The following is a 26,025-nucleotide window of genomic DNA, read 5'->3' as shown; positions in this document are numbered from 1 at the left end:
ACAAAATTGTAGACCTGCACCAGGCTGGGAAGACTGAATCTGCAATAGGTAAGCAGCTTGGTTTGAAGAAATCAACTGTGGGAGCAATTATTAGGAAATGGAAGACATACAAGACCACTGATAATCTCCCTCGATCTGGGGCTCAACGCAAGATCTCACCCTGTGGGGTCAAAATTATCACAAGAACGGTGAGCAAAAATCCCAGAACCACACGGGGGGACCTAGTGAATGACCTGCAGAGAGCTGGGACCAAAGTAACAAAGCCTACCATCAGTAACACACTACGCCGCCAGGGACTCAAATCCTGCAGTGCCAGACGTGTCCCCCTGCTTAAGCCAGTACATGTCCAGGCCCGTCTGAAGTTTGCTAGTGAGCATTTGGATGATCCAGAAGAAGATTGGGAGAATGTCATATGGTCAGATGAAAATATAACTTTTTGGTAAAAACTCAACTCGTCGTGTTTGGAGGACAAAGAATGCTGAGTTGCATCCAAAGAACACCATACCTACTGTGAAGCATGGGGGTGGAAACATCATGCTTTGGGGCTGTTTTTCTGCAAAGGGACCAGGACGGCTGATCCGTGTAAAGGAAAGAATGGATGGGGCCATGTATCGTGATATTTTGAGTGAAAACCTCCTTCCATCAGCAAGGGCATTGAAGATGAAACGTGGCTGGGTCTTTCAGCATGACAATGATCCCCAACACATCGCCCGGGCAACGAAGGAGTGGCTTCGTAAGAAGCATTTCATGGTCCTGGAGTGGCCTAGCCAGTCTCCAGATCTCAACCCCATAGAAAATCTTTGGAGGGAGTTGAAAGTCTGTGTTGCCCAGCAACAGCCCCAAAACATCACTGCTCTAGAGGAGATCTGCATGGAGGAATGGGCCAAAATACCAGCAACAGTGTGTGAAAACCTTGTGAAGACTTACAGAAAATGTTTGACCTCTGTCATTGCCAACAAAGGATTGAGATAAACTTTTGTTATTGACCAAATACTTATTTTCCACCATAATTTGCAAATAAATACAATGTGATTTTCTGGATTTTTTTTCTCATTTTGTCTGTCATAGTTAAAGTGTACCTATGATGACAATTACAGGCCTCTCATCTTTTTAAGTGGGAGAACTTGCACAATTGGTGGCTGACTAAATACTTTTTTGCCCCACTGTAATTAGGTAACCAGGAAATTTATTTTTTATTGAATTAGGGTGAAGAAAGACGAGCCTGGTTCTCTAGCCTAGAATAGAAAACACTGCCACATAGGGCCTACCTGTAAAGGATATGTTAAGGATTTTAACAACTCATGTACTATACAAGATGTGAAAACAACAGGTTATTCCTTATACCAACAATGAATAGAGAATAAAAATAAAGTCATGGACATCATGCATTACTTGTAAAATACATTTAATCCCTTAATACTTGGGCAACAAAACCAAAATCTAAAACAGGAGAAAGGGCACAGATTTGAGTGGCAGTGGGCTATTGAGTCTCAGTCACTACATTGTGTAGTGTTTTTACAGTAGGGCAGTGACATAGATACTAAAGAGAGACACTCTTTTGCTGGTATTGTTCTTTCACCTTTGTGTTGTACAGCATATACAGCCATGTTGCTAATCTTCCCAACCTTTAGTAACTCAATTGATTTCTCAGTACAGCACACTGCCACTGAAGCCGACACCCATTTTTATTTTGACAACGTACCAGACAAAATATCACAATGAAAGGCATAGCTACATTGTCTTTACATGGTCATTAGTACAATAATATATAGCTGTACATGATACAAGACACTTAACCATATATCAGCATAGGCATTATGTGTTAACAAGACAAGGTTTTGGTTGGCTTAGAAAGCCATACAGTCTATTATGTAGGACTACACAAATGATGGAGTGAGTATGTGTGAGTGTTTAAGTGCTTATGTGTGTATATAGGTGAATGTTAAGGGCCTGGTTCCATTTCAGTCCCTAGCCCATACCCCTTCCGTGTTAACAGATCTGAAAGGACTGGATGGGTGTAGATAATAGGGTGATAGCTCCACCTCACCCTCTAATGGATCAGATTCAAATCTGTAAACTCTGAAGATCGAAATGGGGAAGCTGAAGATCGAAATGGAACCAGTAAGAAGTGCTTTGCAGTTGAGCAGGCAACCAAAGTCAAAGTGGAGCAAGAATGTATGACAAGAGCTCCCCCTGGCTTTGGAACCATAGCAATGGAATACCATGAAGCATCACAACAGGTCTGCCCCCTAGTGGTGGGTTGGTCGTGGACTTGACTTGTTGACATGGCTAGTATTTGACTTCCTGACACACAAACACAACCTCTCACAACTGTATGGTCAGTGGTATTATACAGTATCGTCATACAGCACAGATACAACATTGTCCGGCATGTCCCAGCATAATAAGATGTTTGACTGTCAGTATAACAAGCAGGCATAAAAATGATTCTTTGAAAATAAACTAGATTTGTATGAATGGCTGAAGGTGACTTTTTTTTGTTTTTCCTAAATATTTTTTTGCGTTTATGGCACCTGGTATTCCCAGGCGGTCTCCCAACCAAGTACTAACCAGGTCCAGCGTATTTCTTTTTACCCCGTATTAGGTCCCTTGGCTCATCTCGCAACGGGCTCGGGAGATGTGAAGGTTGAGTCATGCGTCCTCCGAAACATGACCAGCCTACTTCTTATTACACTGCTCTCTTAACCCAGATGTCAGCTGCACCAATGTGTCAGAGGAAATACTGTTCAACTGATGATTGGAGTCAGCTTGCAGGCGTCCAGACCTGTCACAAGGAGTCGCTATAGCAAGATGAGCCAAGGAAAGCCCCACCAGCCAAATCTTCCCCTACCCCAGACGGCACTGGGCCAATTGCGCGCCATCCTATTGGGCTCCCGGTCACGGCCGGTTGTGTCTGGGATCAAACCCCATGCTGTAGTGGCGCCTCAGCACTGCGTTTGTCCTCTGCGCCAGCCTAGGAGGTGAGGCTTCTGTAGGTATGCATAGTACACAGCAATAGGTTAAGGACAGGACATTCAATGTAGTTTTACAGGAACAAGGTGTTGTTGGGGAGGATGGGACATTCCACTCATAAGGCTCGGAGGCGTGGGGTCTCTTTATGGCTTGGATTGGTAGGTGTTATAAAAGCACAGGGGAAACTATCACCTCTTATCTTTGTTTTAGATGGAACAGACAAATCAATAGTATCCATGCACTGTTTCTTAGTGGTTGTTGTCTATGGAGAAAACTCAGGCAGACAAGCAGTGAGTGCAGAAACTTGTGGGGAGAAGGGATTCAATACAATATCCATGCTTGCCAGTCATAAAGCACTGCAAATATATACAGTTTATACATATACATTTGAAAAAAGATTGATAAACCAACAGAGTACAATGTTTTGGACTCCTCCAGCAAAGTAGCAATACTTTACAATTAAAACAAGATAATTCCAGGATCTGTAATTGTGTGTGTGTGTGTGTGTGTGTGTTTAAATGCCATGCCAATGTAAACCTCAACATTTTGTACAGACTAACATTAGTCAAAATACTGAACAGCGATCGGTGACAGACAAGAATAGTTGGTACTGCATTATCAAAAACTGTGTGAGAAGATGCATTTTTGATCTTGTACAACTGGCAAAATTGGCAAGCAACTATTTGAGGAAGTGACAGGCTATAAAAACAAAAAAGGAAGATAAATATTTTCCTTCAGTCATTGGCTAGTATCTCCAGAGGTCACTAGCCCTTGCTTCTTTCCTCTGGACTTTAGTACACCGGGCTGTTGCGGATCCCACAGCACAGGACCATACTAAAGGTCATCTCAAAGATCTGACAGGAGAGAACAAAGAAATGAGAGGGGCATTATGGGTCTCTTCATAGAGATGCCAAGGATCCCTTATCTTGTATGAGCTACACTTCCACACAAGCTACATCCTCTCTTTCATAATACTCACCATAATAATAGCAACTATCAGGGCAGCGATGCCAATCAGGTAAACCTTCTCGTTAAAGAGCTCCCTGATTTTTCCATGACAGTCCTGTCAAACAAAATAACACATTTGAGTCTAAATTGTATTTTGTGGCGTATGCACTATATAACCAACATTCTGTCCTCATAGTTGGCCATAAGAGTACTTACTGTAGTGGAAGCAGAGACTGACTTGGGGCAGATGTCCGTTAAACCTTGGGTGATTAACGTAGTGAACGGGTTGCTGATGCCCCTACCACAGCATTCCAACTAAAAGAAAAAGGCATGTGTTAGGGGAGCTTTATTAGTGAGATGTGTGTCTGTGTTTGGATGTTGCTATGAGATTCACTTTGTGTGTTTAAAAATCAGCTTACAAGAGAGTTTTGGACAGTTATGCTTTTAGTTTAAGTATGAGCTTGACTTACCGTCTCATGGAAGGCCTTCAGCACAGCAGTGGCAGCCTGTTTCTTGTCCTGGTCTGTTAAAGTGGTTGCTACAGAGTTCTCGTACACATTGTCATAGAAGGTAATCAGCTCTTTGGAAATCTACAACCAATAAGCACAGGATGTGTCTGGTCAGGTTATGACAGATATGGAACGCTGAAGGAATAACTGAATGTAGTTATTCCGCCCTCAGTTACTTTGTCATGATCACATTAGAGCCACACTATGACATCATCAATGGCTTTTAACTCTATCATGTAGTACTGTATGCTACGCTGTGTTTCAATATACATTTTGTTTTTGTGTGTGTGCAATGTGTTTCTGTGTGTAAGATCAGAATTAGTATGTGTCCTCACCGAATCTTTGTGCATGAATCCAAAGATTCCAGCTGCCACCTCACAAGCGAACAGGATCACCAAGCAGGCAAAGAACTAGAGGAAAACAAAGCTATTCATTCAGTGGACAATTTAGGGGATAGCTGGGAATGGGCTGGCTAGACCACATACAAGTGACTCTTTGCTGCATGGTGTTCTGTCTGTATGACTCACTGTTCCAAGAAGACACTGAGACTCCTGAATGGCACCATAGCAGCCAAGGAACCCGACAACCATCATCACTGCGCCAACAGCGATCAGGATGTGAACACCTAAAATAGATAGGGAGAGAGAATAAACAAAGACAACTTGGTCAATAGTCAATATTCTACAGAACATTGCTAGTGTGTTTACTCCTTTTTGATAAGTGCAGTCATCTTAGGCATCACCAGGTGGCATGAGTTGGTGTTATTTATTTAGCATGTTTTAATTCTGCCTAAATATGGAAACTTTGCAGTTATTTACACAAGGTGCTTGGCTCTCAATCCAATGCAATAAGAATTCATGTCATGTCAAGACGCATCCAAACATTGTAGATAAATGTTATTCTTATGAAGAACATATGGCATAAGAATTTAAGAGAATGCAGGAGTCGGGAAGGATATTTTGTTTTCAGTTGAAAGGTTTATAATATATCAAAGTCGTCTCTCGCCAGGCTGTGCATGTTTTGTTTTTACAGCTCCTTGGTGTGGTCAGATTTCATTAGCCCCTCCCATCATGCCTTGTGTTCATCCATCAGATGCTCAGACGGGGCTAGCATGGTAACCATGGAAACCCAGGGTAGCTCTACTGACCTTGGTGTGCTGGACTGATTTTACCCATAAATTCAATCATAAAACCTTGGCTTAGAAATAGTCCCACTATGCATTTAATGCCTAGGGCCTCACACTGAATGTCAATCAGGGGGTTTAGGTGATATTATACACTTCCTGTGACCTCATCATTAAACTTTAGTATGTGGTCCAGAGCAACAGTTGCCTGAGCCACCACTCCCCGAGGCACGTAACATTATTGTTCAGTTCTGTTTCTATGACGACAGCCCTAAAGTTTTGCGGGGATAGTAGGCCCGAGAAGATAGGGCTGGTGTGAGGTGAGCTGTGTGGCACCCATTTATCATCTGAACATTGAATGCAGACAGGGGTAGAAATGACTGACTAACCACAGACAATATGTTCATTTTTAGCTCAAGAAAGTAATTTCGTTGTGCTTTAGTTTACAGGACTCTTCTCTTTCTTGTCCCCTTTCTTTCTCAGATACATTCAGTTCATGGGGGCTTTATGCAAAGTATTACAGTACCAATTTTGATAAACCAACTTGGGGAAAAACACATCCTTGCTTGAGACTCTATACTGGGCTTTAAGTAGGGGTACTGTATGCCACTCTCTCCTATGATCTCTCCCTCTCCCCATCCATCATCCTTAAGACCTCTACCCACGCCCCACAGAATACACTGCCATTCCACCTATCTACTCTGTCCTTGATAGATACAGGGAGGGGCCCGGTCACGATTTGTGTTCATGTTTTTTTTTGTCCTGTATAATGTAATCGCAAAGCTTATTGGATTCTCGTCCTCTCCCATCCCCTCATATTCCAGTGAAGGGACACAGACGGCCAGGACAGCGCCTCTCTCCTGCCTGCTCGCCTGGCTCATTTAAAAATCGATGGCATGGAGGCTGACCAAGTGCTCCTTCAATTTCCTTGATTGTGGCTGTGCGGCGGGTGGAATTGAATCACGGATGGGGAGCTTTTTACGAGCGCTGCTCAGCCATCCCTTACCATGACATCATCAGAATAAAACAGGGGCGTGACCGGCATGTTTAGCAGTGGGTCGATGCAGTATCACACCCTTCTCTCTTTCCCTTTTATTTACCACTTGTTTGAGCTATATCCATCCGTTCATGCATTTGACCAATCTATGCATTATCAACAATGTATTTCCTTTCATCTATATACAAGTCCTAAAAATGTTGCTCTGAGAGTCAACTGGTTGGCTAAAACCAGCAGGCTAGTCTGGAGGTAATCCAAACAGCCTCAGAGGAAACTCAAAATGTTTGTCTTTGTGACCAAGGTGCTTCCTGTGGTGAGCAGCAAAAACATGTTTTTTTTCTTGTGAGAAGCGGTGGCACTGATGACACATGGTACCGCTCTAGATTTCATATGACCAGAGTTTGAGTCATCCGTCCTACCCACTTGTGTACTAGTGAGAACATGGTTGCTACCATAAGACATAATTGGATACCACTAAATTAGAGGGAAGAGTGAACAGAGCCTACACAGTCTTTCCATTGGGAAGAAAAGGGCATTTCAACCAAACTAATGTTTTTATTTTTACCCAAAAATGTAAATGTTAAAACACAAATAATGTGTAATTACACAAATATGGTGAAATATTGTAGGCTTTGGTCTGAGGTAAATAGTCTTTCTTCTGGTTGATTAAATCAAGAGGTTCCAAACATCAGAGCCCCTGATGTGACCTACTCTGACCTCACTAACAGTGGATGAATGATGACCTACACTCTCAGACAAAAAGGTGCCATCTAGAACCTAAAAGGGTTCTTCGGCTGACTCCATAGTGGAACCCTTTGAAGAACCCCATTTGATTCCATGTAGAACCCTTTTCCACAGAGGGTTCTACATGGAACCCAAAAGGGTTTTACCTGGAGCCAATACAGGTTCTCCTGTAGGGCTGGCCAAAGAACCCCTTTTTCTAAGAGTGTAGTGCCCTGAAGAGACCCGGGGCCCATTCTAAGGATACTATTCACTATTTGCCTTTTGTTCATATCAATTGACTAGTTCGATTATTATAGGCACGGAAGAATATTCTGAAAACTGCACTACGTCAAGTACTGTATGTGTTAAATCCTTCAGGTAGAGATAAATAATACACAATGCTTCAAATGGATCGTATGTTTAATTGAAACACATATTGTTCTTGGGTGCATGACCAAGGATATACAGTACAATGGATTTCCACTGAGTTTTCACTGGTCATTGCTTGTAAGGAAATTATATGACAAACACAGGGAGAAGTGCTGACCCCACCCAGGTCATCTAGAAAAAGGTCTCCTGACCTCATTGTGTTTCAGTTCTTGTTTTATTCAAACTATTAAATCGGTCTCTCTGGAGGATACACTTTCTTTGCGTGTAATAAACACTAAACTTGGAGTTAGATTCCAATGTACACTATATAGGCTAGTTACCGATAATTGTATTAAGTTTAAATTCAATATGCCACAGACTACATTCTAAACTTATAAAGGTACAGGTGTGACGTGAGCTCCGCTACCTCGTACAAAATGAAAAGCCACTGCTTATGTCATTATTTGAATGGGTCTTTGGCTGCGGAATAACATGTAGAGGCTGTACCAGCCTGTGCACATGAAAACTGATACAGCACCGTGGTACTGGATAGTATAGTACTCTCCAGAAAAGTTGTGTGTGTGTGCTTGTGTGTCCATGTGTGTGTGCACGCCCGTGAAAGCTAATGCAGCTGTTAGTCTCATTAAATCTCTGGGCAAGCAGCTGGCTCCGAGCCAGGGGAAAGACCCTTGAGTGAGAGGAAACAAGAGGTCCAACACCAGCTCTGGAACCAGTGGAGTCTATGACATCAGGTTCTCCACACCACAGTGCTAGAGTGCCCAGATGTGCTGCGTGGGGCCTATCACAGGAAGAGAAGGTATAGGCATGAGCGAAAAGAGAAAGAGAGAGATGGACTAGAGGTCGACCGATTATTGGAGGACCAAAAAGCCGATACCGATTAATCAGACATTTTTATTTTATTTGTAATAATGACAATTACAACAATACTGAATGAACACTTATTTTAACTTAATATAATACATCAATAAAATCAATTTAGCCTCAAATAAAAAATGAAACTTTCAATTTGTTTTAAATAATGCAAAAACAAAGTGTTGGAGAAGAAAGTAAAAGTGCAATATGTGCCATGTAAGAAAGCTAATGTTTCAGTTCCTTGCTCAGAACATGAGAACATATGAAAGCTGGTGGTTCCTTTTAACATGAGTCTTCAATATTCCCAGGTAAGAAGTTTTAGGTTGTAGTTATTCTAGGAATTATAGGACTATTTCCCTCTATACCATTTGTATTTCATTAACCTTTGACTATTAGATGTTCTTATAGGCACTTTAGTATTGCCAGTGTAACAGTATAGCTTCCGTCCCTCTCCTCGCTCCTCCCTGGGCTCGAACCAGCAACACAACAACAATTAGCGCGCGCTAACTAGCTAGCCATTTCACTTCGGTTACACCAGCCTCATCTCGGGAGTTGATAGGCTTGAAGTCAAACAGCGCAATGCTTGACGCACAACGAAGAGCTGTGGGCAAAATGCACGAAAGTGCTGTTTGAATGAATGTTTACGCGCCTGCTTCTGCCTACCACCGCTCAGTCAAATACCTAGATACTTGTATGCTTAGTCAGATTATATGCAACACAGGACACGCTAGATAATATCTAGTAATATCATCAACCATGTGTAGTTAACTAGTGATTATTATTGATTGATTGTTTTTTATAAGAAGTTTAATGCTAGCTATCAACTTACCTTGGCTTACTGCATTCGCCTAACAGGCAGTCTCCTTGTGGAGTGCAACGAGAGAGGCATGTCGTTATTGCGTTGGACAAGTTAACTGTAAGGTTGCAAGATTGGATCCCCTGAGCTGACAAGGTGAAAATCTGTCGTTCTGCTCCTGAACAAGGCATTTAAACCAACGTTCCTAGTCCGTCATTGAAAATAAGAATGTGTTCTTAACTGACTTGCCTAGTTAAATAAAGGTGTAAAAAATAAAAAATAAAAAAGAGAATTTGGCAAATCGGCGCCCAAAAGTACCGATTTAAGATTGTTATGAAAACTTGAAATAGGCCCTTGAAATAGGCCCTACTTAATCGGCGATTCCGATTAATCGGTCGACCTCTAAGATGGACAGAGCAAGATAAAAACAAGAGGATTGAGATGATATAGAGAGCGGTAGGGGAGGTGGAGAGACAAAACAAAGTGAAAAGAAAGGAGGACAGAGGGAGGTAGACAGAGCTGAAGAGGAGGAAGGAGAGAGTGCAACACAGATGTTAAACACAAACAGATGGGGACAAAGCTGAACTTCAGTGGAAAGTAACAGGCTAGAGGGAAAACTTTCTCAAGAAGAGGGTGGGGAATCTTTTCCTTTCATTTAAAAAGAAAAGCAATGAGGACCATCCTCTGAAGAGAAAAATACTTTATGTAATGGGAAGGCTGTGATTATTACTCCTTTTTGTGCTGTGTGTACGTTAATGTCCCTCTCCTGTTCCATTTGTTTTTGCATGTTTCAAACAAGCGAGTAAATTGTTGAAGGACATACAAACCCAGTTGCTTAAAAACAACCACAGTCTCTTGGTTTCTCTTAATCATCTTTGAAGTGTCTGGAGAGAATACATGTCAAAAGAATGCCCTGAAAACATCCACAACATCATTGGAAATCCCCTGAGGACGGATTGTGCTCCAGTTGGCTACTGTTTATTAGATCTGCATGGACATTGTGCATTGTGAATCAAGGCTAAATGGCTGTAGTTTCTTCTATTGCAAGTTCACTTCCCCCTCCATTTGACCTCCTTCCTTTTTGCGATATCTGTTTACCCTTCTGATCTGAATTCACAAATGATAAATATGAATGACATAACATAACAAGGAAGATGATTCATGAAGCCAACTCTGAATTAAGATTTTGAACGTTGGAGCTAGTGAAAGTTGAGGTCAGAGAGAGGACGTTCATGAAGGAAGTTCACCGCACAAGGAAGGAATTTCATGTGGAGTATACAAAAGGGCGGACAAGTTTGACCCCCTGAGTAGCAGGACAAATCCCTTGCTGATGTTAGTAACCTCAACGTAGTCATACAACCACAGCCAACTACACAGTATCTGACGGTGAAGTGTGAGTGATGCCACACTAGAGCTGAACATGACAGAGGAGTGCATCTGGGGGTCATATAGTGGAACACCAGCTTTTTAGACATGCAGAGTCCAGACTCTGGAAGCAGTTCAGTGTTACATAAACCATCCAGGCTCCATTACTGTTAAATAATATCTCTACTTAAAGGACATTATCTAGAGGAAGTGCTAGTGAGAGGTATGAGCAGGAGTGCACATTTAGACTCCTGGGGCAGGGGTGGTGTTAATAAGCATCTTCTGGCATCTTCTCCCCTCACGGGTGGGCTTTTACTGGAATCTATCAACAGAAAAGTAGACATAGTGGGAGAAAACACACGGTACTGAGTGTTTAATGGATCAGTAGAATTACCCTCTTACCGCTCTCCTCTGTCCAACCTCACAATGCTTGAGAGGAACCTGAGTACCACCCAAGTCCTGACAAAGTTACATTACATTTCAGTGTTTTTTTATTTTTAGTTGTAGTTAATGTAACATTTAATCACACTTATTTTAATTTGAGATCTGCTCTCGTTCTCTGTCCCTCAATATGGGTTGATTGCGTAATGTAAGGTAATGTGGGTTGTGTTGAAAATGTGGTTATAGGTCAAAGGCCTATATGTTTGTCTTTTCCTGTGAGGCTGGGTGTCTAACTTCCTGTGCACACCACAAAGGTTTTTGCTCTCTGCAATACAGTACTGTGTTGTGGTGAGGCGCCAGTTCCATCTGAACATAACCAGACTTTGTCTCAAAACATTTACACTTTGGACCAGAATTGTTCAAACATCATACACTGGATCTGTACTCACTGACAGACCACTGGAGCAATAGGCAAGTACACTTACCCTTAACTTTCACAATCTCTAGCTAGGAAAGTTGCTTTTAGAACACAGAGCTCCTATTTCAAAAGTTCCAATGAATCAACATCGATACAATATCACCAATTATCAAGCTATGACAAGCATGATAAAATTGTGTCCTTACTTGCTTATTTTCCAAAGTATAACATTTCTACAGTATATGTCCAATACCAAGATTTGATTTACTTCACCTTTATTTAAATAGGCCATGATGACAAAGTAATTACAATATAGCAATTAAACACTGGATTGGTAGAATGTGCAGAAGATGAATGTGCAAGTAGAGATACTGGGGTGCATAGGAGCAAGATAAATAAATACAGTATGGGGATGAGGTAGATTGGATGGCCTATTTACAGATGGGCTATGTACAGGTGCCGTGATCTGTGAGCTGCTCTGACAGCTGGTGCTTAAAGCTAGTGAGGGAGATATGAGTCTCCAGCTTCAGTGATTTTTGCAGTTCGTTCCAGTCATTGGCAGCAGAGAACTGGAAGGAGAGATGGCCGAAGGAAGAATTGGCTTTGGGGGTGACCGGTGAGATATACCTGCTGGAGCGTGTGCTACGGGTGGTTGCTGTTATGGTGACCAGTGAGCTGAGATGCAGTTGTACAGTAGCAAGGCTGCAGTACTTCTTACTGCTACTCACAAAGCAGATCAATAGCCTTATGATATCCCCTTGCACAGAGGTGGACAAACTACAGCCCATTCAATCAGGCCACTGTTGGATGTCTAAAACTAGATAGAAAGTATGTGTAGAAATTATAATAGGCCTATACATTTTAAAATAACTGTCGGCTTTCTGGCCCCCAAATTAATTTTGACAAACAACTTAGGGGGAAAAAATAAATATATATATATATATATATATATTTTTTTTTTAATCGATTATGTACGGCCCTCTTGAATTTCAAAGTCCCGATGTGGCCCTCAAGACTAAAAGTTTGCCCACCCTTGCCATAGCAGGTAACGCTATCCTGGCTGTGCAGCCCCTTCAGTTGTCCCCAGTCATCGATGGCAACCCACTGAACTGGGACAAAGGGGGCTGTGTCCATGGAGCCCCATGAGGTCATGGGTCAAGGCCTGCCCAGGCCATTACAGTGGAATTTCCCATCACCATCCCTTCTATTCCAACTTCACAGACTATGTCCCAAATTGCATCCTATTCCTTTCATATTGCATTACTTATGGGCCCTGACCAAAAGTAGTGTACTATGTAGGGAGTATGGTGCCATTTGGGACACATCCAGTCTCCGACCTAACGAAACACACAAAATGGAAGCTGACAATACATATGAGCGACCTACTAGTGTCCCTTCCACTAGCAATTTTGTGCTACAAGAAGAATACAATAAACACTTTCAAATTCATGCACAACGTGAGTGGGGTAATGCGTTCCTCTAATAGACTAATTCAGGATATCTTAATGAGTCTTCACTTTGCCGGAATTTCTTAATTGTTGAGACAGTCGCATTCAAAGATTTGAAGTTTGTCTTACATTTGAAGCTATGCCTTGTAATGACTGGGAATTTACAATATTGTAGATGATTATAATGTCATGCATTATACAGTTAGATATCAATTGAGTAAGATGGATGTTAGTAGGCTGATATCTATGTTAATAACATCTGGTTAATCATGACAGGCGAATGACCACAGTAATAAAATGGAGAGCTTTTGTCTCTTATAAAACAACAATTAACCTTGTGTAAAATGCACAAACTCAACACAAGGCTGTGTTTATCATTGTCTTACTCACAAAAATTACTTAGAAAAGCGCTTTGAATGATTTTAATGTCATAACCTTAAGAAGGAGAAGATGTGATGACAACAATCAATTACTCCCTTTCCTGTTGCTATTTAACAAATGCCTCTTACAGAACTTGGTTTCTAAGAGCCACGACATTATTCCAAGATCCCTTTAAGAACAGGGAGGGAAGAGGACCCAGAGAGAGAGGCCCAGTGAGAGAAGAGGAGTAGTGGGGGGTGAGACAGGAGAATATCAACATGGACATAATAGTGCAACTGAAAACCTGATCCACTTGGTGTGTGGAATCATTGTCATGGTCAGAAAAACAGACAGTTGATCCTCTCTGGAGAATTTTCCAAGCCTCTAAAACATGTCAAGGCCTTAATGTAGGCTAGGAAAATGACAACATAAAAATGATGTTTACAGTTTTCAGAATAAGAAATGTGTGTGTGCACTCAGCAACAGTTTCTCAACAGAGATAATGCATAAACACTGCTATGGCTTCTTCTATTTGAATTCCACCCATACTGTTACAGGGGTAATGACTTAACGCAGGATGTGGTGATGATAGAGAATGTTTTATTTGGCTGGTCTGTTGTGACACTTTCGCAACACATTCGGGGTTAGAGTGCTGCGACCCTTGCTTAGGGTGCTGTTGGTCTTCTTTCAGACAGAAATAAAGACCTCAGCTATAGAACATAGCCCATAACACCCAGCTGCTAACTAAGAATAATGCGATTACCAGACGGGATCTCCCTTTTTAGTGCAATGGGAAAATCCCTGGCAACCTCAGTCCAGAATACACACATAGTGGACTGCCACAAGAACGATATTATTCAGTGAATTGTGAGGTATAAACCCAATACTACTGTCGCAGTACTTGTACTAAACAAAACTCCCAAAATACCTTAGGGTACTACACCTGTAAATGTTTGGTAGATACACAAGTCTTATTCTGTATGTGTGGGTAGTAGTTGGGTAGTACCCTAAGTATGTGTGGGTAGTAGTTGTCTAAACAAAAATATTGGATAAACATTGCACTGCTCTCTGGAAAAATATGTTTCTTGCTCAACATCTAAGCAACATATGCTACATACTTCCTGATAACACTGGAGACCTATCATTCTGTAAACCCCTTCATAAAAAGGTTAACTGAGGGAATTTACAATTCCTCACTGATGGCATTCATTTTTCCAAATGATCCCACAACCCTGATTGACAGAAATCAAATGAATCCCCATTTTGAATCATTTAAATAAACGACTTAAGTAAGCCTAAAGGAACTCCCATTACGTTTGATCGCTTTGGCCATACTGGTAGAGAAGTGGAACCTGCCATTTAGAAAACACTGAGGGATCAGTGGAGCATTGGGATACTGTTTGTTCTGCTTGACCTTGTCCCTGAGCACTCCAGGGGAGTACAACGACACAATGGACCAGGTGTCAAATAGAGAGAACCCAGCTCACAACACCATGTTTATAACACACATATTCACCATGTTAAATGCATGGTACAGTATAGTCTGACGACAAGGAGGGAGAGTTAAAGTACTTACTGTTTAAGAAGGTGGTTGGTGCTTGATGGCCGTCAAACTTCAACTCTAGCAGGCTGCTGGTGTGGCCGTCATGTCGAAGCCACAGAGCCACGCCCAGGACCACACCTCCTGCGAGCTGGACAGAAGAGAGGGAATGAGAAAATTGGAATAGACACATGCACTCATATAGAAGAACCAACATTAATTGACTTATCTCCGACGGACAGCTCGTGATACTTCAACCATCATCAACCTAAAAGGTCAAATCTGACTTTCATACTCTAGAACAATTGTATCTCTTGACTTCTGATTTCTGAACGAAACATACTGAGACAACTACCCTCCACACTCCTCGTGCTGAATAAATCCACCTCCTAACCGAGGTGGGTGAATAGCAACAGTGGTGTTATAAGGGGTTTTGTCTCGAACCGTTCTCTTCACTAATCAGTAAATCATAGTACAAACTTCTAGTAGGAGAAACAGATACTAAGTGATTGGATAAGCCTCTGGAGAAATTGTGAGTGGAAGAACATACTCTTAGGGGACCAACCAGGTCAACGTGCGCTAAGGTTGATGGTTAGGAGGTGGATTTATTCAGCACGAGGACTGCTTGTTGTAATACATATAGAAGGCATTAATAGTAGTAAGTGTTTTGATGATTGTTGATGTTATAGATTAAGGACAAAGAAGAAACTGTAATAACGTGTACAACTGTGTGACTTGCAAACAGTGAACAAAAAGTAGAAACTAGACCCAAAACCATAGGGGAGAGAACGCCTCTGACACTCCCGTTCTAGGGGAACAAGTCTAGTTTCTACACTAAAGACAATATGATGGTTTGGACAGAATAATCATTTTATTGCAACAGGTATCCTCTGTATTAATATTCAAGCAGTATTAACCGACGGGTGTAGGCATTAAATCGTAAATCGTTTGTCTAGATACTAGAGTGATTGGGAACCCTATAAGAGCAACGGCGGGTGAAGAGTCTACTCTTTGGGAACCCTATAAGAGCAACGGCAGGTGAAGAGTCTACTCTTTGGGAACCCTATAGAGCAACGGCAGGTGAAGAGTCTACTCTTTGGGAACCCTATAGAGCAACGGTGGGTGAAGAGTCTACTCTTTGGGAACCCTATAGAGCAACGGCAGGTGAAGAGTCTACTCTTTGGGAACCCTATAGAGCAACGGCAGGTGAAGAGTCTACTCTTTGGGAACCCTATAGAGCAACGGCAGGTGAAGAGTCTACTCTTTGGGAACCCTATAGAGCAACGGCGGGTGAAGAGTCTACTCTTTGGGAACCCTATAGAGCAACGGCAGGTGAAGAGTCTACTCTTTGGGAACCCTATAGAGCAACGGCAGGTGAAGAGTCTACTCTTTGGGAACCCTATAGAGCAACGGCAGGTGAAGAGTCTACTCTTTGGGAACCCTATAGAGCAACGGCGGGTGAAGAGTCTACTCTATAAAAAGGTAAATAGGCATTAAATCGTAAATCGTCTGGCCACCGATTTTATGGTTTATGTCTAGATACCAGTCTTTGGAAATCCTATAGAGCAATGGCGAGTTGAAGAGTCTACTCTTTGGGAATTAAAGATGCCTGGTAAAGGTACTCTAAGTCTGATTGATATTATCTAAGATCCTGAAACACGCCTAACGGCACCACAAAGGCTAATCTCAGAATAAAAGGGCAGGCTCCATAACCAGGCCAGTCCGGCGGGCCTCAATGGTCTTATAGCAAAATCCCCCACCGTGACAATATCCCTGCTACTCCATGCTTTACCTAAACTGACAACTTTTATACAGCCCAGGTTTCTATTTCAGCAGTGTCTGGTTTCTCCCTGAATTTGGATGATCAGTGAAAATTATTTTCTACCATAGCCTCCATTTTGGCTCTGAGAATGGGGGACTACTTGGCCCCCTGTCTAGTGCCTCTCCAGAAACTGCAAAGAGCTGAAAATAGGAGGACAGACAAAGTGGGGAAAGTGAGGCGTTATTCAAAGATTCATTTCTGCATAAATGTTTTATTCTATTCAGCCGTATAGCAGCTGGGGACGCCAAGAGTGGATTGGTGTTGACAGGTCTTTACGGTTGCCATTAGGATGGGGAGCATTGGTGCTTAGGTAATTAATCTACACAGCACCGATTCTGCCGCAGCCCCAACAAACACAGGCAGCACAACTCTGACTAAGGAATGTCCAGACAAGTGGAGGACAAAGGAGGCCCTGCTCACCCACCCACTCCCCCAGAGTCCTGTTAGCCCCCTGCCCTACCTTATGATAAGAAAGCACAGCCACATCTGTTAACAGCTGCATAACAACACAGAACACTGGAAGAGATCACCACCCCACCTTCTCTGACAGTGGGGTGGTGGCTGTAATGCTTCAGATGAAGAGAGCTTTCACTAAGGCTTCCTTGTACCTGGAGTCAGGGTCTCTACAAACTACTACTGTACCTCTGCCCTGCAGTTGGTAAAATCCATCTGACTGGACTTAACTCCAAAAGGTTTATTAGGTTAGTGAAATGTAATATATCTAACCCATATCTTCCCAGCAGGAATATGTTAAGACTTAACCTAAGTTAGCTGTATATTAATCATGGTCCCTCTGGTTGAATTCATTCCTGAAAATAGCCTCCCCTACCCAGCCTCTCTTCTCTCCTCCACATCTCCCTCAGAAAGCTTCATTCCACCGCTGAGGCTCGCTGCTGCCTGGCAACCAGATCAACACTGCAGCCTGCCAAAGGGTGAGGCCCCTGAACGGTTGCATTCTGGAGCAGCCAAGAGAGACGTCTGCACAGTCATTTCTTTGGGGATTTTTGTAATTTGGACATGAATATACTGTATCTAGTACTTGAGTCAGACACAGACCCCGAGACACAGTAAAGTGTACATAAATTACATTAATATGATACTGTATCATACAATGTTTAATATAAACTTGTTATTAACTTTGTTTTCTCACAAATGGAAAGAGTCCATACTAATTTCCAAATTCTATATTGAGGCCTAATGGTCCCATAATATATAAAGTAAAAACATTCCTTAGGTGTGGAAAAAGCTATGGATAAACTATGAATAAGAGCAGTGGATGAAGTCCAGTGTCTGGGAAGGCAGGCCAGTTCTCTGCAGCTCTATTGTCACCCTCCTCTTTTGGGAGTCTTCCCTCGCTGTTGCTGTTCCCAGTATGGGCAAGGGCCGCTCTGATATCCACTGTAGACACACTATGAGCCCCCCGCGCAATAAGTCAAGTCTCATCTCTTTTCCCTCGCCTTTCCAACAGACTGGCCTGCGAGCAACCTGCAGAGACAGGTGGCTGGCTGCATGGGGAAAATAACAGAGGTAGCATGTGTCAGTGCAGTCAGTTTGCATCCACGCCAGGGGGTCTCAATGAAGAAGGGAACTTTGGACTCCTTTTCCTATCAGGACACCAAAGCCTTATGAGGGCAACAGAGATATTCCACTGTGTTTTATTCTCTGTGTGGTTTCTGCGGCAAGATTCCACTGTAGGATGTTAAACAGTTTGGAAAGTATTTCATGGTTCTATCCCAAGTACAGTGCTTCTTTCCATTGCCTCCGCCCATCCATGTACTGATCAAGCCCCAATCTACTTAGAGTTGGTTTTATAGGCTACAAAAAAGATGTCACCACAGACAAGTCACTATTCCACTAACATAATTATTAGGTAACAAAATGTTTATAGAATATTGTTACTATAGAAATGACAAAGATACGACACAGTTGTGAGCATTCAAATCCAATCCATTATTATTAATATTATCAAAGTGGTACGAGGCCAACCAAGTGACTTGCAAGTGAGTCTTCTGAAAATCTCAGGGAGACCATCCAACCATTTCATAATATTAACCCTATCAGATGAACTTAAGCATGTCATTTCCATGTTAGCTAAAAAGTTAAATTCACAGAAAAACAATACACCAAAACAGCTACTATCTTCAAGTACACATCATGAACTGCTTATCTGACTTCCCTCAACTCTTGCCTGAGAAAGAGCATTTTCAGCATGTTCACAGAGTTCAAGAGATAAATGTGTCACTTATCTGTGTGAGGAAGTCCAGTACATGTTCTTCCTGTACTATGACTGGCAAACACAACATAGTATACCTCAGTGCCAGAACCCCACTGTGTTTCCCCTTTGCTGTATTAGAACTGTATCCTGATTAGAGGTCGACCGATTATGATTTTTCAACGCCGATACCGATACAGATTATTGGAGGACCAAAAAAGCCGATACCGATTAAATCGGGTGATTTAAAAAAAATGTATTTGTAATAATGACAATTACAACAATACTGAATGAACACTTATTTTAACTTAATATAATACATCAATAAAATCAATTTAGCCTCAAATAAATAATGAAACATGTTCAATTTGGTTTAAATAATGCAAAAACAAAGTGTTGGAGAAGTAAAAGTGCAATATGTGCCATGTAAGAAAGCTAACGTTTAAGTTCCTTGCTCAGAACATATGAAACCTGGTGGTTCCTTTTAACACGAGTCTTCAATATTCCCAGGTAAGAATTTTTAGGTTGTAGTTATTATAGGAATTATGGGACTATTTCCCTCTATACCATTTGTATTTCATTAACCTTTGACAATTGGATGTTCTTATAGGCACTTTAGTATTGCCAGTGTAACAGTATAGCTTCCGTCCCTCTCCTCGCTCCTCCCTGGCCTCGAACCAGCAACACAACGACAACAGCCAACATCGAAGCAGCGTTACCCATGCAAAGCAAGGGGAACAACTACTAGAAGGCTCAGAGCGAGTGACGTTTGAAACGCTATTAGCGCGCGCTAACTAGCTAGCCATTTCACTTCGGTTACACCAGCTTCATCTCGGGAGTTGATAGGCTTGAAGTCATAAACAACGCAATGCTTGACGCACAACGAAGAGCTGCTGGCAAAACGCAGGAAAGTGCTGTTTGAATGAATGTTTACGCGCCTGCTTCTGCCTACCATCGCTCAGTCAGATACTTAGATACTTGTATGCTCAGTCAGATTATATCCAGTTGCACTTAGCCATCCCGGATCCGGGATCGTGAATACAGCCTCAAGCTCATTACCATAACGCAACGTTAACTATTCATGAAAATCGCAAATGAAATGAAATAAATATGCTAGCTCTCAAGCTTAGCCTTTTGTTAACAACACTGTCATCTCAGATTTTCAAAATATGCTTCTCAACCATAGGAAAACAATAATTTGTGTAACAGTAGCTAGCTAGCGTAGCATTTAGCGTTAGCATTAGCATTCAGCAGGCAACATTTTCACAAAAACCAGAAAAGCATTCAAATAAAATCATTTACCTTTGAAGAACTTCAGATGTTTTCAATGAGGAGACTCTGTTAGATAGCAAATGTTCAGTTTTTCCTGAAAGATTATTTGTTTAGGAGAAATCGCTCTGTTTGGTGCGTCACGTTTGGCTACCAAAAAAACCCGAAAATCCAGTCATCAAAACACCGAACTTTTTTCCAAATTAACTCCATAATATCGACTGAAACATGGCAAACGTTGTTTAGAACCAATCCTCAAGGTGTTTTTCACATATCTCTTCGATGATATATCGTTCGTGGAGAAAATGCCCGCAACTGAAGATTACGCACCAATTTAGACAAAGGACACCGGGCGGACCCCTGGAAAATGTAGTCTCTTATGGCCAATCTTCCAATGATATGCCTACAAATACGTCACAATGCTGCAGACATCTTGAAGAAACGACAGAAAGCGCAGGCTCGTTCCTGGTGCATTCACAGCCATATAAGGAGACATTGGAAAACAGAGCTTCAGAAATTCTGCTCATTTCCTGTTTGAAGTTTCATCTTGGTTTCGCCTGTAGCATGAGTTCTGTGGCACTCACAGATAATTTTGGAAACGTTAGACTGTTTTCTTTCCAAAGCTGTCAATTATATGCATAGTCGAGCATCTTTTCGTGACAAAATATTGCGCTTAAAACGGGCACGTTTTTTAATCCAATAATGAAATAGCGCCCCCATAGACTCAACAGGATATGCAACGCAGGACACGGGAGATAATATGTAGTAATATCATCAACCATGTGTAGTTAACTAGTGATTATTATTTATTGTTTTTTATAAGTTTAATGCTAGCTAGCAACTTACCTTGGCTTACTGCATTCGCGTAACAGGCAGTCTCCTTGTGGAGTGCAACGAGAGAGAGAGAGGCAGGTCGTTATTGCGTTGGACTAGTTAACGGTAAGGTTGCAAGATTGAATCCCCCGAGCTGACAAGGTGAAAATCTGTCGTTCTGCCCCTGAACGAGGCAGTTAACCCACTGTTCCTAGGCCATCATTGAAAATAAGAATGTGTTCTTAACTGACTTGCCTAGTTAAATAAAGGTATATATTAAAAAAACAACAACAAAAAAACAAGCAAAAAAAATTGGCAAATCGGCACCCAAAAATACCCATTTCCGATTGTTATGAAAACTTGAAAATCAGCCCTAATTAGTTGGCCATTCCGATTAATCGGTCGACCTCTAATCCTGATACTACAGAACTACATGCTTTGCTGCTTCCATCTGTCTGGGACCAGATAACATACCACCTTACTGCCCTAGCACCTCAGCTCTTTTTACTGCAGTCTAGTGAGAGGGCTATTTCTGCCACATGCCTTGTGTGCAGGGGGTTGTAAAATGCTTGGCATGCTGCTGCTGGTGGTGGGAATGGCTCAAATGCAGATCCTGTAAACCACGGGTCAGCCACCAGCCCCTTTCCACTCTACTCTGATTTATATTCTGAGAGACCCATAAGTCTTGTCCTTGGAATGCGGGTGAACAAGTGGACATTCCCTGGCATTGTTGAAATCAGAATTGTATTTGATATATCTCAATGACTTGTTGTCCTGGCTCAAAAGGCAATCCACAGGAATGAACAAAGTGATTCAAAGGTTTTCCTGTGAAAGGATGTGTTCAAACTAAAGGTAATTAGATTAAATAGAGATCTATTTTTTTGCCAGCTTGTTCTTGAAGCCACCTGTTCACCATATGCAAAAGGGCAAGGGTAGCAACCCCTAATCAACATTTTGGGGGGAAATGCCTTAAATTTAATTTACAATGACAATGCCTTTGGATTAATTACCCTTGAGAGATCAGAGAGTTGATGATATACATGTCCAGTCTAATGGATTTGGTCATTGAGCAAGCAATAGACCTGACACATCAATCCATGCAACCACTTAAGCAATCATGAATCTTAAAATGAGTATCTCTCAGTCTCCACAGATGACTGCTATGCCACACCCCAGCCCATACTATAATTCATCCTTTCCAACCTTCTTCATGACTGAGCCAAGACTCACAATGAATTTCACTCCCACATTACAACCCACATGCACAAGTGCGGGTCTTGGCTAGAGGTCGACCGATTATGATTTTTCAACGCCGATACCGATTATTGGAGGACCCAAAAAAGCCAATGCCGATTAATCTGCCGATTTTATTTATTTATTTGAAATAATGACAATTACAACAATACTGAATGCACACTTATTTTAACTTAATATAATACATCAATAAAATCATTTTAGCCTCAAATAAATAATGAAACATGTTCAATTTGGTTTAAATAATTCAAAAACAAAGTGTTGGAGAAGAAAGTAAAAGTGCAATATGTGCCATGTAAGAAAGCTAACGTTTAAGTTCCTTGCTCAGAACATGAGAACATATGAAAGCTGGTGGTTCCTTTTAACATGAGTCTTCAATATTCCCAGGTAAGAAGTTTTAGGTTGTAGTTATTATAGGAATTATAGGCCTATTTCTCTCTATATCATTTGTATTTCATTAACCTTTGCCTATTGGATGTTTTTATAGGCACTTTAGTATTGCCAGTGTAACAGTATAGCTTCCGTCCCTCTCTTCGCTCCTCCCTGGGCTCGAACCAGGAACACAGTGACAACAGCCACCCTCGAAGCAGCGTTACCCATGCAGAGCAAAGGTAACAACCGCTCCAAGTCTCAGAGCGAGTGACGTTTGAAACACTATTAGCATGCACCCCGCTAACTAGCTAGCCATTTCACATCGGTTACACGAGCCTAATCTCGGGAGTTGATAGGCTTGAAGAAATGAACAGCGCAATGCTTGACGCACAACGAAGACCTGCTGGCAAAACGCACGAAAGTGCTGTTTGAATGAATGCTTAAGAGCCTGCTGCTGCCTACCACCGCTCAGTCAGACTGCTCTATCAAATCATAGACTTAGTTATAACATAATAACACACAGAAATACGAGCCTTAGGTCATTAATATGGTCGAATCTGGAAACTATCATCTCGAAAACAAGACATTTATTCTTTCAGTGAAATACGGAACTGTTCCGTATTTTATCTAAGGGGTGGCATCCATTCGTCTAAATATTCCTGTTACATTGCACAACCTTCAATGTTATGTCATAATTACATAAAATTCTGGCAAATTAGGCGGCCCAAACTGTTGCATATACACTGACTCTGCGTGCAATGAACGCAAGAGAAGTGACACAATTTCACCTGGTTAATATTGCCTGCTAACCTGGATTTCTTTTAGCTAAATATGCAGGTTTAAAAATATGTACTTCTGTGTATTGATTTTAAGAAAGGCATTGATGTTTATGGTTAGGTACACATTGGAGCAACGATAAGCACCGCATCGATTATATGCAACGCAGGACACGCTAGATAAACTAGTAATATCATCAACCATGTGTAGTTAACTAGTGATTATGATTGATTGATTGTTTTTTATAAGATAAGTTTAATGCTAGCTAGCAACTTACCTTGGCTTACTGCATTCGCGTAACAGGCAGTCTCCTCGTGGAGTGCAATAAGAGGCAGGTGGTTAGAGCGTTGGACTAGTTAACTGTAAGGTTGCAAGATTGAATCCCCCGAGCTGACAATGTGAAAATCTGTCGTTCTGCCCCTGAACGAGTCAGTTAACCCACCGTTCCTAGGCCGTCATTGAAAATAAGAATGTGTTCTTAACTGACTTGCCTAGTTAAATAAAGACTAAATAAAAGGTGTATAATTTTATATATATATATAAATTAAAAAAACATCGGCCAACTGTGTCCAAAAATACCGATTTCCGATTGTTATGAAAACTTGAAATCGGCCCTAATTAATCAGCCATTCCGATTAATCGGTCGACCTCTAGTCTTGGCACAGTCAATGATTTCTTACATGCAGTGCCCTCACCTAATCTGGGGTCACCCAAAGTAGCCTTGGGGATATGTTTACAACAATAGTCCGGAGGTCTACCAATACATGTCCTTCTGATTGTTGTGGTTCTATACACGCTCTTAAGAATACTTCTGCCTAATCATCAATCAATAACATATCCCTATAATAAAAATATACATCTCAAGACAGAAGAATATGGAACGAGCTGCAACAAACACTCAAACTGGACAGTTTTAACTGGATTGCTTCATTCAAAGACTCAATCATGAACACTCTCTTTATTTGTGGCTGCTTTGTGTGATGTATTGTTGTTGTCTCTACCTTCTTGCCCTTTGTGCGGTTGTCTGTGCCCAATAATGTTTGTACCCTGTTTTGTGCTGCCGCCATGTTGTGTTGCTACCATGTTGTGTTGCTACCATGCTGTGTTTTTGTCTTAGGTCTCTATTTATTTAGTGTTGTCTCTCTTGTTGTGATGTGCGTTTTGTCATATATTTTTAATCCCTGCCCCTGTCCCAGCAGGAGGCCTTTTGCCAGGCCGTTATTGTAACTGGCTTGCCTAGTTAAAAAATATGTCTTCCGACTAAAATGTTATACCAGACCAATTTACACAAGTGAATGGTTCACACAGGGACATAAAAAGACTAAGGAACATTTCACTTCCACTAATGAAAGGATGGAATGAAAATCTGCTGGGTTTTGAAAAATGTGCATAAACGTTTGTGGTCTTTTTGTCAAAGTTTCCCTCCATCCAAATGAGTCATCCACAATTAAAGTTCCCCAATGAATCACAGATGCAAAGGCATTTCTGGGGATTTACACAACGATTAACGGGCCTCTTATAGTCAAACAAAAAATGGCATAATTTAATCAAGTTCTTTGGAGGCAAAAACACTACTGAAAATTAGGGGTGTATGTATGAGATTATGGAGGGACAACATCGAGGTATTCCAATCTAAACAACGCCTGACATGTGATCTGTAACCGAAAACGGACCACAACCTATTCCGGGCAATCATACCCTGCACTCGGTTATTATTTCTATCATTATTTTAGTTAGCAACATAATTTCGAATCTTCACATATCGTGATTGTCTGTTCCCGATGCGGTCCCTAAAATATGGCTGCTCTTCGACCCATATTCGCGATAAATAAGAACGCACCTCATATCGCTTTATGGCAGCATAGGCTACGAGTCTAGGTCTATTCAAATACAAAACCGCTATTTTTATTTTATTTGAATAAAAATATAAAAATTAAATAAATAAGACTACAACATCAGCAGGCCTATTTGGGTGAGGTTTTCTCCAGATTGTATACCTATTTGGCAACAACATCAACAAAAAAGACTAAATAAATCACGAACTATTTTTAGCAGGAAGAGGGGGAGGTTACTGCCCCTATAGACAAACAACCAAATGCTTCGCCAGTTAAAAGTCTATATTACAAGACAAAAGTCTCACCCAGAAGATGAAGTTGAAGAAGAAAAGCATGTATTTGATACATTTAGTGCAGCCTTCGACTCCCATAGTTGAAGTATTCAGATCCCTTTCGGTGGTGAGAGACACAAGCCCAGGCGGTTTTTGAATGAAAATAATCCGATTTTTTTTGCCACTGGACTCTTTGTCGAGGTCGACGGCAACACCCAAATACTACCCGCCCCTTAAAAACTAGGTGGAAGAGACTCAGACTGCTCCACAACAAGATATGTAGGATACGCAATCCTTTCACGTGACCCACCGCAGTTTTTTTTAATAAGCCTCTCTCCTTGCACAAATCGAACAATATTGTTGTACAACGGTGCCGCCTACAGAGAAAAAAGGGCATGGCAGTTTAGGGGGCTATGTCTATTGGGCCAGTGGGTGAGTTTAGGGCCGCTATTATACAATTATTGTTAGGCCTACTACAAGACCCTGAGTGTGCATAGAGTCGACTTTTTTCTTCCATAGGTTTATCTGTGACTGGGGCATAAAACTGTTGGGGTCTGTGTTGTACTCAGTTTTGCA

At 41.5% G+C, this 26,025-nt stretch overlaps 1 protein-coding gene across 1 annotated transcript; it reads right to left on the bottom strand.

Moving 5' to 3' along the window:
- Window positions 1-1,388: 1,388 nt before the first annotated feature.
- LOC139411539 (CD81 antigen-like) lies at window positions 1,389-25,783 on the bottom strand. The gene is made up of 8 exons (XM_071158011.1): window positions 25,483-25,783; window positions 14,860-14,974; window positions 4,958-5,055; window positions 4,766-4,840; window positions 4,392-4,511; window positions 4,138-4,236; window positions 3,953-4,036; window positions 1,389-3,827 (listed from the first exon to the last, which is right to left on the bottom strand). Exons 1-8 carry the CDS (start codon window positions 25,546-25,548, stop codon window positions 3,765-3,767), a joined length of 720 nt encoding a protein of 239 aa, XP_071014112.1. The 5' UTR covers window positions 25,549-25,783; the 3' UTR covers window positions 1,389-3,764.
- Window positions 25,784-26,025: the final 242 nt, after the last annotated feature.

This window comes from Oncorhynchus clarkii, chromosome 6 (assembly GCF_045791955.1).
Source record: "Oncorhynchus clarkii lewisi isolate Uvic-CL-2024 chromosome 6, UVic_Ocla_1.0, whole genome shotgun sequence".
NCBI classification, from domain to species: domain Eukaryota; kingdom Metazoa; phylum Chordata; class Actinopteri; order Salmoniformes; family Salmonidae; genus Oncorhynchus; species Oncorhynchus clarkii.
Note: the sequence above shows the minus strand (reverse complement) of the source record. Positions and strands in the feature narration are given on the sequence as shown.